This window comes from Lactuca serriola, chromosome 1 (assembly GCF_051521515.1).
Source record: "Lactuca serriola cultivar US96UC23 chromosome 1, Lser_US96UC23_V15, whole genome shotgun sequence".
Taxonomy (NCBI): domain Eukaryota; kingdom Viridiplantae; phylum Streptophyta; class Magnoliopsida; order Asterales; family Asteraceae; genus Lactuca; species Lactuca serriola.
This window is the reverse complement of record NC_136408.1, coordinates 35650902-35668652: the sequence shown is the minus strand read 5'-3', so window position 1 is coordinate 35668652 and position 17751 is coordinate 35650902. Positions and strand designations below refer to the sequence as shown.

The 17751-nt window shown below is 37.4% G+C and overlaps 1 protein-coding gene across 1 annotated transcript; it reads right to left on the bottom strand.

Annotated features, from left to right (window-relative positions):
• Positions 1-4645: 4645 nt before the first annotated feature.
• On the bottom strand, positions 4646-8626 carry LOC145083092 (protein DETOXIFICATION 31-like). The gene is made up of 9 exons (XM_079023357.1): positions 8052-8626; positions 7400-7941; positions 6579-6665; positions 6414-6470; positions 6066-6304; positions 5762-5880; positions 5463-5549; positions 5221-5362; positions 4646-5150 (listed from the first exon to the last, which is right to left on the bottom strand). Exons 1-8 carry the CDS (start codon positions 8316-8318, stop codon positions 5291-5293), a joined length of 1470 nt encoding a protein of 489 aa, XP_078879483.1. The 5' UTR covers positions 8319-8626; the 3' UTR covers positions 4646-5150; positions 5221-5290.
• Between the last annotated feature and the right edge of the window lie 9125 nt (positions 8627-17751).

The window sequence follows — 17751 nt, the reverse complement described above, 5'->3', positions numbered from 1 at the left end:
GTTGGAAGACATGCTGAGAGCATGTACCCTCGAATTCCAAGGGAATTGGGACGAGCACTTACCTCTAGTAGAATTTTCCTACAACAATAGTTTTCACTCGAGCATCAAGATGGCACCTTATCAGGCCTTGTATGGACAGAAGTGTCGTACGCCGTCTTGTTGGCTTGAAGCCGGAGAGAAGCAGTTTATGGGCCCCGAGATAGTCCATGAGACTGCTGAGAAATTGAAGGTGATTAGGGAAAGAATGTTAGCAGCTCAGGATCGTCAGAAGAGCTATGCTGACAAGAAAAGACGACCGATAACCTTCGAAGTTGGGGATTCCGTTTTACTTAAAGTCTCACCGTGGAAGGGACTTATACGATTTGGGAAACGAGGAAAGTTGAGTCCAAGGTTTATTGGACCGTTCAAAGTTCTTCAGAAGATTGGGAACCAAGCTTACAAGCTGGAATTGCCCGAAGAACTCAATGGTATTCATAACACCTTCCATGTGTGTTATTTGAGGAAATTCATGGGAGATGTTCCCGACATAATTCCAATCTCGGAATTAAGGATGGATGAGAATAAAAGGCTGATCGAAGAGCCTGAGGCAATTATTGACCGTAAGACTAAGAAGCTACGACGCAAGATGGTCAACTTGGTGCTAGTCCGATGGAAACATTCGAATGGGCCGAATCTCACTTGGGAAACAGAGGATGACATGATGAGTCGCTATCCACATCTGTTTGCTGATGCATGATTCCGGGACGGAATCATCCTAAGGGGGAGAGAATTGTAACGTCCGGGTTTTCAGGGCTAAGCATTTTTGTCAATGTAATAGTCTAGGTCAACTATTGTAACTCTTTTTGAAGTAATAAATATAAAATATTTGAGTATTATGTGAATTATGTGTGTTTATGTGTTTATTATTTAATTATAAATGTATAATTAATAAAGAATAAAAATGAGCGTCAAAATTAAAGTGTGAGATAATCCTGATATCTCTACATAAAGTTGTAGAATACGTCTCAAGGTTTCCGTACATATAAAGAATGCCGAAATCCGAGCTATAACGAAGAAGTTATGGCCCGCCGAAGTTTTACGGCAAAACCGGCACGACACCGGGAGACGTAAATAGTGAATTTACGATAGAAGACTTTTTAGCCTTATCAATCTAAACAAAAGTCGTAGAATATGTTAAACTAAGAACATCGATAAAAAGAACGCCCAAATCTGACTTCGTATGAAGAAGTTATGATTTTTCTAAGATTCGGCTTAGCAGTGCACGGCCTGAAACTCGAATTTTAGTTCGAGCGGTTTTTGGCTTACGCAACGTAAATGAGAGTTGAAGATCTCATTAATAGGAAATCAACGGTAAAAAGACAGACAAAAACAGAGTCCGTATGTAGAAGTTATTAATTTTACGTAGACGTTTAACAGTATAATCTCCTTGTACTGTTAAATTTAAGATCGATCGAGAATTGGCTGACGGTGTCAAAATGAAAGTTGTAGATCTTATTATTACCTACGCGTGGATATAAAGAACGTCAAAAACGGAGGTCGTATGTGAAAGTTACGGATTTTAGAAGTCGGAAGTGTGCTGTGCGAAAATGGGTGATGTGGCACAATCTTGGCCATTGCTTTCTCCCCAAGGCTTGCCACCAGATGGTGACATGTGGCACCAAGTTCAGCCACATTACACCCTATAAATACCACCTCTCCCACCCTCATTTTCTTCACACCTTTCCCATTCTTTCTTCTCTTTACTCTCTCTCTCTCTCTAGAACCTCTCTCTAGCCCCGAAATCCCCCGAAAAGCCTAGGGAACCTCCCTAGCACGAGGCGGAAGCCCCGGAGTGCTCGAAGGCTCCGAGAAGAAGAGCTTTTCGGCTCGGGAACGCTGCTCCAAGCAAAGCCCGGTTTTCTATAAAACCCGCTGTAAGTGAGCTACGCCTACGCTATTTTTAATATAGCTTTTATTTAATTATAGTAACGTTATTAGGAACTTATAATAAATACTTGGGCTATTATTATGGGTTATATAAGTATTTTTTTGACGCTTATATAATAATAATAATAATAATAGCTAGACTATTAATTAGTCTCGACGAATAATAAACTAAACTCTAGTGGTAATAATACTAGGTTATATAAGTGTCAAAATGAAAGTTGTAGATCTTATTATTACCTACGCATGGATATAAAGAACGTCAAAAACGGAGGTCGTATGTGAAAGTTACAGATTTTAGAAGTCGGAAGTGTGCTGTGCGAAAATGGGTGATGTGGCACAATCTTGGTCATTGCTTTCTCCCCAAGGCTTGCCACCAGATGGTGACATGTGGCACCAAGTTCAGCCACATTTCACCCTATAAATACCACCTCTCCCACCCTCATTTTCTTCACACCTTTCCCATTCTTTCTTCTCTTTACTCTCTCTCTCTCTCTAGAACCTCTCTCTAGCCCCGAAATCCCCCGAAAAGCCTAGGGAACCTCCCTAGCACGAGGCGGAAGCCCCGGAGTGCTCGAAGGCTCCGAGAAGAAGAGCTTTTCGGCTCGGGAACGCTGCTCCAAGCAAAGCCCGGTTTTCTATAAAATCCGCTGTAAGTGAGCTACGCCTACGCTATTTTTAATATAGCTTTTATTTAATTATAGTAACGTTATTAGGAACTTATAATAAATACTTGGGCTATTATTATGGGTTATATAAGTATTTTTTTGACGCTTATATAATAATAATAATAATAATAATAATAATAGCTAGACTATTAATTAGTCTCGACGAATAATAAACTAAACTCTAGTGGTAATAATACTAGGTTTCGTCGAAGAAAATTCTTTTTAAGAAGCGAAGCGCTGTCTGAGTTCGGAATCACCACCTTTTCAGGTGAGTGCATATTTACTTTCAACTTACACATAGATATGAAGTATTTAATATAAATTACGTGCTATTTGTGCATATTATCTGAATACTTGCTATCTATGCTGGATGAACGTTTTATACATGTTTTCAAAGATTTAAACTGTATATGTATTTTATATCTACAAAATATGTTGGGTAAAACATGGGTAGATGTAATAGTTGCTGTGTGACAAAATAAAATAATGAGAGGCCTCGTTATAGATGTTATTGATGATCCAGTCATCTAGCGGAGTATAGATGACGACCACGGACTATTCTAGACAGTCCAGTGGAACACTAGCAGGCTCGCAACCTGTAGGTGTTTATTTGAACTGTGTGTTTATTTGAACTGTGTGCTCACCAGATGTACTCCATCCCCCACATGGTTGCCTATTAGGACATTTATTGCTGAGGAATCCCCTTAGTAGTAGTGTCCGTCCCGATGATGATCCTTAGGCTAGGTCCCTTATGATAGGTGTTTAGGGACGTAAAGTGAGGATAACGGGAACGGGTAATCGGGTTATTATTGATTGATGAAATTAATAAACTATTTATTGTGGGTTGAAAACCCTATGTGCTCACCAGGCTCCCAAGCCTGACCCACTCAGTTTTATGTATTACAGGTAGTGGCGCTTGAGCATATATATGATGTTTGGACGAGGGATTACGGATATAGGCCTGTAGATATGAAATAATGTAGTAAGGCTTGTATTGTACTGTTTATGCTTTTGATCTGTACGAACATGACATCCCGAGTCTTTTAATGAAATACATTTCTATGGAAATGCTTTTGATAAATCTTTATCATATTATTGTTTTGGGACAAATTCCGCAACACTTTTATTTAAAATGTTACTCTGATTTTTAAACAAAGCATAAACAAACCGGTCTTTTCTGGCCGTGATTTTGGGGATGTCACATGTTATAATTTTATCCATTAAATGACAACAAGGTTTGATATCTCATTCAACTCTTCTTTGAATCTCAATTGTAGATGCTTAAAGGATTTTTTTAGAAAGATAATCTTTGGCGCGCGCGCGCACACACACACACACACACACACACACACACACACACACACACACACACACACACACACACACACACACACACACATATATATATATATATATATATATATATATATATATATATATATATAAGCATATATTTGGAAAATTTATAAAACTCCATAAGCGTATCAAAAGCTATTTCAAAGTAGTTTATCAAAACTAGCTTATAAGCGTATCAAAAGCTATTTCAAAGTAGTTTATCAAAACTAGCTTATATGCTAGTTTTGTGGTTTTACCAAACAACAAATTACAATTAGTTAGTTTATAAGTTAGTTCATTTTTGTCAAACATGGCCTAAACCCCCCATTTTCTATCACCGTTGAGCATCGATCTCTAAAAATGAGTATTTTTAGTGTAAATGTGTCTCACATCATCTAAACATAATATTTTATCACTTTATATATGTTTGGGTCTACCCATGCTTTGTAAGGATTCTTTTAGAAATACAATCTTGTACTTTACATATATGTTAATAGACAACATACAACATCTTGTGGTCTGGCCTTCCTTTATGCATCTCCCCCCTTAAAAACCTTTATACCATTTCCTTATGCTTGGATAAAGGGTTCAGACTCTATAAAAAGTATCAAGTTAAAATGAAATTTCTAGCAAAACCAAGACAACGCAACTCAGCTCAATAGTTGACATAAAACAAAATAAGTATCCCTAATTTTACTAAATTTTTTGTAGAAAAACTATTTAAATCAAAAAACGGTTCCCTTTATTATGTTAGAACGAATTCAATATGAATAGAATTGAAAACTTGCACTAAACCTATACAAGAAATCTAACCTATCTCTCAATCTCACATATTACAAAGAATATTTGTACTACACTCGTACACATACAAACAACACATCTCTAAACTCTATGTATTGATAAAAAAGACAAACAAACTACATAGAGATCTACCGTTTAAGATGAAAAAGACGAACTGAGAACAAAATAAGAGAGAGAAAATATTTTTCTCAAACCAACACTATTCACTATTTAATAACATTTATATAATGTATATGACACCTTTCAGAACAATACACCATGGATATGGGAGAACATGTATGCATACATCCTAATTTTCCTTCTCCCACTGTCATCCACATTTAGTCCCTCTACAATCTTCATTCTCAGCCCCTCTATATCTAAAACATTCTCAAACAGCCCTCCAGCTTCAATGTTCTACTTGAACCTTCTCAATTTATAAACCTAAAACACAAACAAACCAAGTTAGAAGTATTTAAATTAACCTTCAAAGTATAGATTGAGAAATGTTAACCTTCTTTTTAACACTTTTTAATTGCTCTCTGCCGACCTATTTTTGACTGGCCTTAACGACATTAAACCTATTATTTCTCTCCTTCCACCGGTTTTGGTTTTTTACCTGACCATTGTTTAATTCTGTTTTCTGCCATGGATGCCTGCAATTTACATCAATAAAATCTCCCTATTATTTTAAACGAAAACCAAAAAACAAATTACATTTAAAATTTTGATTATAAATTATATAATGAAAAGTACCTCTTTTTCCCAGTTGGTTGTATAGCAAATCCAAACCAATACTGAAGTTTGTATCACAGTTCCAAACATCATGCCTATCCATATACCCTGCCATATTGCAAATATCAACTTTTAATTCGGTTGATTTAAATATGATGAAAGAAAATGAAACAAATCACTTGCATAATAATTCACACACACACACACACACACACATATATATATATATATATATATATATATATATATATATATATATATATATATATATATATGTAATACAATATATATACATGGATCGAGTAGTAAAATGTACGGACCTTTACACCCCATTTGGCTACAAATCCGAGAATAAGACCCAAAGGAATGCCAAAGATGTAGTAGCAAGTAATATTTATATAAGCAATCACGGCTTGCCACCCTGCACCAATTGCCACCCCTACATTTTTAAACACATACACATGCATATATGTTAGTTCCCCATTAATCATTCATTTATTAATACGAACGAGAATTAAAAAATATATATTTAATGTTGAACTTATTTTAATGTCGGTCAGAGTTTATTATTAATGTGATTTGTGTAGATTAGTTTTGGATTTTAATATTATATATTTAACATACCGGAGAGCACGGGTTGAATATTGTTAATGACAATACAAGCTGCTAGCAATGAAGTAAGAGCATAAACGGCATGTTGAACTTCGATACTTTCAACAAATATGGCTGAATACTGATGTCGAAAGATGATAAGAATGGCAGCCATTAAAACACCCATGAGAAATGCTGAAATCACCACCACCACCACTGAGAATTTAGCTGTTCTTGGATGGGATGCCCCTAATTCATTTGACACCCTTACACTGTATCCAAATATTCAATTTCCGATTTTAGTTATTAATTCTAGTGTTGCTTTTGATTATATATATTGGATTTGAAGGTAGTTGTTATTTATATTAAAAGCTAGCTAACCTGATAGCTGCATTAAATCCAAATGCAACCATTACCACCCACCCAAGAATGTTGGTGCTGCAACATTTGTTACAAATTAATTAATTAATAATAGGAATTAATATTATACAACAAATTATATAGTAAATATTGATAATTAAAAAAAAAACAATAATTAACACTGACCAGATGGAGAGTGAATCAACTGCAACTTCAGCATTCTTAAGATATCCGGCAAAAAGTATCAATACCATAAAATACCATATTTCCAAACTGGCCAAAATTATAATAAAGAATGTTATTTTCAACTTAATCAAATTATTTACATTAACACGTTACTTAATACTTCCATAGTTCATGTTTCCTTTTTGGTTAGTCTCAAAATAATAGTGTACTTCTAAAAATTTATATCATTTTTATCAAAATACTTCTCATTATTAGTTAAACTATCATGAATTTAAATGCAACAAAATGATACAATTGTCATTTTATTTAATAAAGTTAATGATAATTAATATTTTTCTTTAATATGTGTTTTTTTTTATCTGTGAACAATAATTTTAGGACAGAAGGAGTATATGTTTTTTTAACTATTAAATATCTAAAATACGTCTTGATAAGGTAACATTAAGAATGAGACAGATCACAATAATGATTTTAATTACTTGTTTACATTTCTTATATTTGTCAAATAAAAAAAATGATAGACCGCATCGGTTCATGAGGCAAGTCAATCACGAAACATTGACAATATTTTGTTAGCAACCATACGGTATTCATCTTTGCCCGGTGATAAATAAAGCATCCGCATCCCTTTTGATCTCTCAGAAAATTTATAAAACCGACTTTCTAGAGACAAGCTATTTGTTTATCAAATTTATGTCATTTTTAATTTGAAGTCAAAGAGAACATATCACGTGTGAATGTAATTAGTTCATGAAAAAAAATACTACTACTATTATTTTAGTTAAGGGGTAAGATGGTAATTAATGGTGTTAGTTACATACCACATCATGACAGCTGACGCCATAGACAGCTTCACGAAGCCCCAAAGACCATTGAAGGCGTCCCAGCTAAACCCTGACCATGCTCGACCACAGGTCCCGCTCAGAATATAAATCATCTGAGCTATCACCATCATCCACCATGACAGGTTCAGCACCAAAGCTCCGCCAGCTAACCCCCATCCCAATTTCAACATGAAAAGCCAGCTAAAAAACGTATGAACGATCAACGTTCCCGCCGATATGTAAGCCATCACCATTATCTTACTCTGCGACTGAAGAAACTTGGCGATCGGAAAGTTGAAAGCGTAAGCGAAGAGCTGCGGAATCATCCATATCGCCACCTTCCCTGCTGCATGAGATATGGCTTCGGTTTGTCCGATTAAGAGGAGTAATGGAGTCGCGAAGATGTAGAAAAACATCATGATAAGAGCAGAAACGAAGAGGATAACCCACGATCTCTGCATATATATTCCTAACATATCCAACTGCCCTGCTCCATATGCTTGCCCACACAAAGTCTCCAGTGCACTCCCCATTCCCATCTGTCAATTTCATACATCGTATTCGATTTCGAATTTCAAAAACTTGTAGATCGATCGATCCATTAATTATCTGAAACAAAGTACGATAAACTATACTATACAGAACTAACCATGATTCCAAAAGAGAAGTCACCAATGACTGAGTTTTCTATAGAGAAAGCTGCGAGATCGAGAGTTCCAACATGACCGGTGAACGTTTGAGTGACTGCGGCGAGTGAATACTGACACACAGAAGTGAAAATCGCAGGAGCTGCAAGGTACCAAAGCTTCTTTGACTCGATGCCAAATTGGACAAAGAAATCATTTACTCCTTTGATCGGACCGATATCTTCGACGTTGTATGTGGTAAGAAGCGGCGATTCTGCGTTGCCCTCCATGGAATTGTCAAACACAAAGAGAGCTGTGTGAGAGAAGGATCCAAATAACTTGGTACTTATTTACAATATAATCTAGAATAAAAATAATTAATTGTTTAAAAGATTTCGGGGTTTTTAGATCAATAAATCTCAGAAAACACGTTGAAGGATGAGCGGTCGGTGGGAATGACATGTTGGAATGTAATCAGCTTGAAATCCGTTAATGCATTCTGATTACAATCAATCAAAGTTCATCGGAATCTATGCCCACCAACTTACTTTATTTATTGTCGTAATCGTAGACGAAAAAATTTTAATTAGTAAAACTCATGATACACGTTGAGGGATTTATAATTGAAGACAAAAATGCAAAATTAGTTCTTGTTAAAAAATTGTGGTTTTAGATTCAAAAAGTTTGGTGGTGAATATTTCAGTTTTAATACGTGTGGTTTTTGTTTTTATGGTTGTCGTTTTTTTTTAATACCCAATTTAAAATCATAAATATGTACTTTAAAATGACAAATATGTTTTTCATTAATTTCTTTTTAATTTTTTTCTTATTATTTTAATTGAAAAACAAAAAAAAATGTCACACTCACACCACCCCACCTCACTTTTCTCTTTCTCTCTCTCTCTCTCTCTCTCTCTCTCTCTCTCTCATTGTCGGATATCACCAGCTGTCAGACCATCGCTGTCTGTCGAAGCACCGCCGCCTGCCAGATACCACCATTTGTCAAACCATCACCATCATCAGACCACCACCGCCTGTCGGATCAACCATAGAAAAATAGAAAATCCAAAAAAACACATCATCTTTCTCTTTTTCCCATATCCAATTAGCATCTTCGATCCTACTTGATCCACCAGAAAAATGGTCATGTGAAGAGGCAACAGAGCGAAGCCATCCGTCGGAGAACCAATCTAATTGAGGTCGGAGGTGGTGGTGGCTGCATGCTACCTCTGTCGTCTGTAACATCCGTAGATTCGGGTTAAGTCAATTAAGACATAATAAGCGTTAAAACTGACTTTTTAATAGAAGATTATTTAGGATAAATAAGCATAACCAAAATTATAGTATATGTGACAATGATTTTGTACATATAAATAACGTTGAAATCTGACTTCGTATTAAGAAGTTATGTTTTTTTCGAAATTTCCCGATTAAATCGACACGACTCTGCGTATTGTAAAAAAGTGAATATTTGATCAATTTCTTTTTAGCCTAAGATATCTAAAAAAAATCGTAGTAGTCGTTAAATCGAGAACGTGCATATAAAGAACGTTCAAATCCGACTTCGTAAGAGGAAGTTATAATATTTCGAAGTTTTTACGTAGCAGTGCAGGCACAGAAATCGAAATTCAAATTGGTATGTTGTTATCCGAAACAATCTAAATGAAAATTGAATATCTCGTGAATATGGACCCATCGATATAAATACAGTCGACAACAGAGTTCGTATGCAGAAGTTACGAATTTCGCACGGACTTTAACAATCTCAACCGGTCTAAATATAAATTTTGTTAGAGCAAGAAATAGATGTTGAGACCTTAATGAAAGTTTTAGGGCTCGTTGAGAGGAATATGGGGATATAAAGAACGTCGAAAATGGAGTTGTACGAGAAAGTTATGGCTGTTTGAAGATCTGCGAAAAATTAGCTATGTTGATGACGTGGCAGCACCGGAGTGCACTGTCGGATTAGTGTCTAAGCCCATAACCATATTTGGTAAGTACTTGACCCGGTTGTGCATGGTCCTTTTGGGTTGCCTTCACCAAAGCAACTTGACTGGAGAAATAATAGAGAAAGAGGTTATTATGATTTATTAATATATTATAAGAATGATATATTAAAAGAGAAATCATATTTGTTTAATTAATATTGATTAATAATTAATTGAGAATTAATTATGTAATCAAAAGTAATTAATTAAACTAGAGGGGTTGAATTGTAATTATGTGATAGTTGCAAATTAGGGCAATGGATGCCCTATGGATATGGTGGACGAATTCAAAGTGATAGGGCTTTAGAATTCGTCCAAGATAAGGATTCTAGGCTTATCTTATGGGTTGTTTGGTGGGCAAGTAACCAGATAAGGATAAGGACTGAAACCCTAATCTCTACCCTATATAAAGACCCCTTAGGCCTAAGAAAATCGGCCACTTGATCCCAATAAAACCTAGAGCCGATTTTCTGCCTCTCCCCTCTCTTTCTCTTGCCACTCCATTTGCTCTTAGTGTTTGTGAGCCATTAGAGGTACTACACTTGTGGTACTTGCTTTCATAGACAAGGAGATTGAAGATTTGAGTTGTTATTACAATATAACAACAAGAGGTATGTGATTCTTTCTACCATCTAAATTTCGAAATACCTAGATGCATGCTAGGGTTCTTCTTGTGTTCATAATGTTGTGTATCTAATAGTGAAAACATAGATCCAAATCTAGGGTTGCATGCACACATAAGATTGTTTGTATAAAACTCATCAGTGGTATCAAAGCGTATGGTTATTTGTTTTCAATTAGAATTATACAATTGTATGAATTTGACACTTTAGGGTTTATGGCCAATAAACCCTAGGAGGCAAGAATTTCGAAATTAGGGTTCTTGAACCCTGTTTTTCGAAAATTTTGATAAGGGTTATCAAGCCCTTTTCTTTGTGCCCAAGATTTCGAATTTTAGGGTTTGCCAACCCTTGAAATCGAAATTAGCCTCCTCCCCAAGATAAATCCTAAATTTTAGGGATTTGGATAATCCCATATCTTGTAATTATCTTTTAAATGTTTAAATATGGTAATTAAAGATTTTGAATGATCCCATCCCATGTTTTTCGAAATCTAGAGGGATTTAAGGGATTAGGATAAATTAATTGTTTAATTTAAGGTAATCCTTTATGATTTAATAATTCAAATTAATTGTTTAATCTAAGATAATTATTAAATCAAGAGTTTTAATATTTAAAATTTTAATTTAAAAAGTCTTAAATTTCGAAAATTTTAACATTGAAATTAAAACCCTAGTATTTTGAAGTGTTTAAAATACACCATATATATATATATATATATATATATATATATATATATATATATATATATATATATATATATATATATATATATATAACTAAAATGCTAGTCTTATCGTTAGTAGGCCTCATTCACGAAGCCGATCTATAAGGGGGTATAAGGTTATGGCCTATAAAATGGTCGTTTAATGGGTATCCACTCTTACCCACCGCTTCCTTGATTGGTGGAGGGTCGTTAGCCGAACGGATAGGATAGGGCAATCCTCTCCTCATTAATAAGTATAATGAATCTATATAAAGTAATTAAACATTTTTTACAAAATTCTCAATCTTGGTTACTTTAGGCAAAAGTGAATAGATGCAATCCCATGAAATTACACTTTGCACCCTTGCTAAGAAGTTAGTGGAGCGTGTGTGGTTAACCGGCACATCGAATAGGTGACTGTAACAATGAGGGCACCATGTACATTTGCATGGTTATTCACACCCACTTTGTGATCCTCAGCATCCCAGTCACAAACTAGAGGGGCATATCGAGATTTAAACATGCCATTGAAAAGTTCAATGAATCTCAAATGAATCTTGGAATTTTCAATACATTTAAAACTTAAGCCTTTTACGTTTTTCATGGTGGAAAATTAGTGAATCGTCATTCACTTACCTCCAAATTATTTGCATGTTGGATTACGGCATCCCTTTTCTAATGTGTAAATAATGTTGTTGGATCCTAGCCCTAATTTCTCATTTTGGGTGTTTAATTAGGGATTCAATTCTAATCAAACTTTGTTCCTTTCTAATTACAGATGTTTAACGCAAACACGAACAACGCTGCTCCTGGTTCATTCTCGCTAATGAGCCTATGTCAAAAAGTGCGTTTGATGGATCGAATTTCAACGAATGGATTAGATACATTCGCATGATTGCTCGTTACGAGGACAAAGAATATGTCCTCGACAAGAAGCTTGAAAACATCAATCCAGAAATCGCTACTCCCGAAGAAATGGCCGTCTTTGAGGCCCACGTGCTTGATGCAACAAAAGTTCATTGCATCATGCTGGCCACTATGAATCTTGAACTCCAAAAGTCCTATGAGGACATGTATTCATATGAAATGCACCAAGATTTGCTGGAGAGGTACCACCAAAGCGCAAGGCAAGAGCGCTATGAGATCATCACCAACATGATCACCGCTAAGATGGGAAGTGGGGAGTCCCTAACCTCGCATTTGAAAAAGATGTAGATGTATGTTGATCGTCTTCGCAGGTTAAATATTAATTTTGGGGAAGATTTGGCAATCGACATCATTCTCCACTCCTTGCCCTCGTGCTACAACCAATTTAGGATGACCTACCATATGAACAAAGAAGAGGTCACCTTAAGCAAACTCCAAGGGATCCTAAGGACTGTTGAGAGCAACCTCAAGGACAAGTCTGTTGCATCAACTGTGACATCCCCAAAATCACGGCCAGAAAAGACCGGTTTGTTTATGCTTTGTTTAAAAATCAGAGTTACATTTTAAATGAAAGTGTTGCGGAATTTGTCCCAAAACAAAAATATGATAAAGATTTATCAAAAGCATTTCCATAGAAATGTATTTCATTAAAAGACTCGGGATGTCATGTTCGTACAGATCAAAAGCATAAACAGTACAGTATAAGCCTTACTACATTATTTCATATCTACAGGCCTATATCCTTAATCCCTCGTCCAAAACATCACACCTATGCTCATGCGCCACTACCTGTAATACATAAAACTGAGTGGGTCAGGCTTGGGAGCCTGGTGAGCACATAGGGTTTTCAACCCACAATAAATAAGTTTATTAATTTCATCAATCAACAATAACCCGATTACCCGTTCCCGTTATCCTCACTTTACATCCCTAAACACCTATCATAAGGGACCTAGCCTAAGGATCATCATCAGGACGGACACTACTGCTAAGGGGATTCCTCAGCAATAAATGTCCTAAAGGCAACCATGTGGGGGATGGAGTACACCGGTGAACACATCGTTCACAAATACCTACAGGTTGCGGGCCTGCTAGTGTTCCACTGGACTGTCTAGAAGAGTCTGTGGTCGTCATCCATACTCCGCTAGATGACAGAAACAACAACATCAACATCGAGGCCTCTCATCATTTTATCACACATCACCTATTACATCTACCCATGTTTTACCCCAACATTTTCGTAGATATAAAATACATATACAGTTTAAATCATTGAAAACATGTATAACAATGTTCATCCAGCATAGATAGCAAGTATTCAGATAATATGCACACATAGCACGTAATTTATATAAAATACTTCATATCTATGTGTAAGCTGAAAGTAACTATGCACTCACCTGATTAGGTGGTGACTCAGCACTCGGACAGCGCTTCGATACTCTCAAAATGATATTCCTTCTATAAAACCTAGTACCAATACCACTAGGGTTTAGTCTAACGATAACCGCGATTAATTAATAGTCTAGCTATTATTATTATTATTATTATTATAAGCGTTAAACGATACTTATATAACCCATAATAATAGCCCAAGTACTTTTTATAAGGTCCTAATAACATTACTATATTAAAACGTAAGCTAAACTAAAGATAGGTTAGGCGTAGCTCACTTACAGCGAGTTTTCTCGAAAACCGGGCTTCGCTGGAGCAGCGTTCCCTAACCGAAAGGCTCTTTTCTCGGAACTTCGGGAGCCTCGGGGCTTCCTTCGGGTGCTAGGGGGTTTACCTAAGCTTTAGGGGGTATAAGGAGGCTTAGAGAGAGAGTGTAGAGAGAGAAAGAAGAGGGTTGAGGTGTGAAGAGAAGAGAATGCCCGGCACCTCTATTTATAGGGGTGCTGACTGGTCTACTCGTCGAGTAGTGGGGACCTACTCGCTGAGTTGGTTCATGTGGTGGCCTTCTGGTGGTGCCACGTGTCCGATTCTGGTGGTGCCACGTCACCCCCTATCGCGTATCAGCCTTCGAACTTAGAAAAATCATAACTCTCGCATAAGAGCTCCGTTTTCAACGTTATTTATATCCACGCGTAGGTAAAATCAAGATCTACAACTTTCATTTAGACTCCGTCGGCTAATTCTCGACCGATCTCAAATTTAACAGTAGGAGGCCTTTAGACTGTTAAATGACCGCGAAGAATTCGTAACTCCTTCATACGAACTCCGTTTTCGTCCATCTCTTTGCCGTTGAGTTCCTATTAATGAGATCTTCAACTCTCATTTAGGTCGTGTAAGCCAAAAACCGCTCGAACTAAAATTCGAGTTTCGGACCGTGCACTACTAAGCCGAATCTTAGAAAAATCATAACTTCCTCATACGGAGTCAGATTTGGGCGTTCTTTTTATCGACGCTCTTAGTTTAACATATTATACAACTTTTTTTTAGATTTCTAAGGCTAAATCTCGCTCTATCGTAAATTCACTATTTACGCTTCCCGATGTCGTGCCGGTTTTGCCTTAAAACTTCGACGGGCCATAACTTCTTCGTTATAACTCGGATTTCGACGTTCTTTATATGTACGGAAACCTTGAGACATATTATACAACTTTATGTAGAGATATCGTGATTATCTCATACTTTAATTTTGACGCTTATTTTTATTCTTTATTAATTATACATTTATATTTAAATAATAAACACATAAACACACATAATTCACATAATACTCAAATATTTCATCTTTATTACTTCAAAAAGAGTTACAAGAGTTGACCTAGACTATTACATTGACAAAAATGCTTAGTCCTGAAACCCGGGCGTTACAATTCTCTCCCCCTTAGGATGATTCCGTCCCGGAATCATGCATCAGCAAACAGATGTGGATAGCGACTCATCATGTCATCCTCTGTTTCCCAAGTGAGATTCGTCCCATTCGAATGTTTCCATCGGACTAGCACTAAGTCGACCATCTTGCGTCGTAACTTCTTAGTCTTACGGTCAACAATTGCCTCAGGCTCTTCGATCAGCTTTTTGTTCTCATCCATCCTTAACTCTGAGATTGGAATTATGTCGGGAACATCTCCCGTGAATTTCCTCAGATAACACACATGGAAGGTGTTATGAATACCATTGAGTTCTTCGGGCAATTCCAGCTTGTAAGCTTGGTTCCCAATCTTCTGAAGAACTTTGAACGGTCCCATAAACCTTGGACTCAACTTTCCTCGTTTCCCAAATCGTATAAGTCCCTTCCACGGTGAGACTTTAAGCAAAACGGAATCCCCAACTTCGAAGGTTATCAGTCGTCTTTTCTTGTCAGCATAGCTCTTCTGACGATCCTGAGCTGCTAACATTCTTTCCCTAATCACCTTCAACTTCTCAGTAGTCTCATGGACTATCTCGAGGCCCATAAACTGCTTCTCTCCGGCTTCAAGCCAACAAGACGGCGTACGACACTTTTGTCCATACAAGGCTTGGTAAGGTGCCATCTTGATGCTCGAGTGAAAACTGTTGTTGTAGGAGAATTCTACCAAAGGTAAGTGCTCGTCCCAATTTCCTTGGAATTCGAGGGTACATGCTCTTAGCATATCTTCCAACGTCTGAATCGTTCTTTCGCTCTGGCCATCGGTTTGCGGATGGTAAGCAGTACTCAAATATAACTTTGTACCCAACTCCTCTTGTAGACTCCTCCAAAACCTCGATGTGAAACGACTATCACGATCTGATACAATCGTAAGAGGGACACCGTGAAGTCTTACAATTTCCTTCACGTAAGCATTTGCGAGCTTATCCATAGACCACTTCTCGTTGGCTGCTATGAAGTATGCACTCTTGGTGAAACGATCCACGACCACCCAAATCATGTCGTGTTCGTTCTTCGTCCTGGGCAGTTTAGTCACAAAATCCATGGTGATGTCTTCCCATTTACCCATGGGTACAGGTAAAGGTTCTAAACTCCCATACGGCTTTTGATGTTGTGCCTTGACTCTCGCACATGTCACACACTCGGCCACATACTTCGCAACATCGAGCTTCATTGTCGGCCACCAGTAGTAGGGTTTTAGGTCCCTATACATTTTAGTGCTACCGGGATGAATTGAGTACATGGTCTTATGTGCTTCCTCCATCAGAAGGTCTCTTATTCCTCCCGTCTTAGGTACCCAAATTCGATCTTGGAATACCTTCAGTCCTCGACTGTTTGTACCGAACACTAACGTTTTGCTCAAACGTTCTTCCTTTCGATCATTCTTCTCTAAAGCTTCTTCTTGAGCTTTTCTGATACTTTCCACAATCGTCGAGACGACTTCAATTCTTAACGCTCTTGGCCTTTTCCTTTCAAGATTGACTTTCCGACTGAGAGCATCAGCAACAATATTTGCTTTACGTGGGTGGTAAAGTATCTCACAGTCGTAGTCCTTGAGAAGTTCTAGCCAGCGTCGTTGCCTCATGTTCAACTCCTTCTGATTAAAGAGATACTGGAGACTCTTATGATCAGTGAAGAGCTTGCACTTCGTGCCGTAGAGGTAATGCCTCCATATCTTTGAGGCAAAAACTACCGCTGCCAACTCCAGATCATGAGTGGGGTAGTTCTTTTCGTGCTCTTTCAATTGTCGAGATGCGTATGCTATCACCTTTTCTCTTTGGGTCAGAACACAACCCAACCCGACTCCAGAAGCGTCACTATAAACCGCGAAATCTTCGACTCCATCGGGTAGAGAAAGTATCGGTGCTTCACATAACTTCTTCTTTAGCTTCTCGAATGCCTCATCGTGTTTCTCACTCCACGTATACGTAGCTCCTTTATGAGTCAAAGCTGTTAATGGAGCAGCTATCGAAGAAAAGCCTTGGATAAATCGTCGATAATATTCGGCTAATCCTAGAAAGCTTCGAATCTCCGTGGGACTCTTTGGACGTTCCCACTTCATTACAGCCTCGATCTTGGCGGGGTCAACCATTATTCCTTCTTGGTTAACAACATGACCCAAGAATTGGACTTCCCGTATCCAGAAGTCGCATTTGGAGAACTTCGCAAAAAGCTTCTCCTTCTTTAACACCTCCAACACTTCTCGTAGATGCTTGCCATGCTCCTCCTGGCTTTTCGAGTAAATAAGAATGTCGTCGATGAACACTATCACAGATTTATCGAGGAATGGTTTACAGACCCTATTCATCAAATCCATGAATGTTGCGGGAGCATTGGTTAGTCCGAATGACATAACCAAGAACTCGTAGTGTCCATATCTTGTTCTGAATGCAGTCTTCTCAATATCCTGCTTTCTCACCTTTAGCTGATGATATCCTGACCTAAGATCGATCTTTGAGAAGTAGCTCGAACCTTGCAACTGATCGAATAGGTCATCAATCCTCGGCAATGGATACTTGTTCTTCACCGTTGCCTTATTCAGCTCTCGGTAGTCTATACACATTCTCATACTTCCGTCCTTCTTCTTCACGAATAACACCGGAGCTCCCCAGGGTGATGAACTAG

Coding starts and splice junctions, on each gene's coding strand:
- LOC145083092 (XM_079023357.1), bottom strand. CDS start 8,318: ATGGAGGGCAACGCAGAATCGCCGCTTCTTACCACATACAACGTCGAA. Junction 7,942..8,051: donor ACTTCTCTTTTGGAATCATG/GTTAGTTCTGTA, acceptor TGAAATTGACAG/ATGGGAATGGGGAGTGCACT. Junction 6,471..6,578: donor GTTGATTCACTCTCCATCTG/GTCAGTGTTAAT, acceptor CAAATGTTGCAG/CACCAACATTCTTGGGTGGG.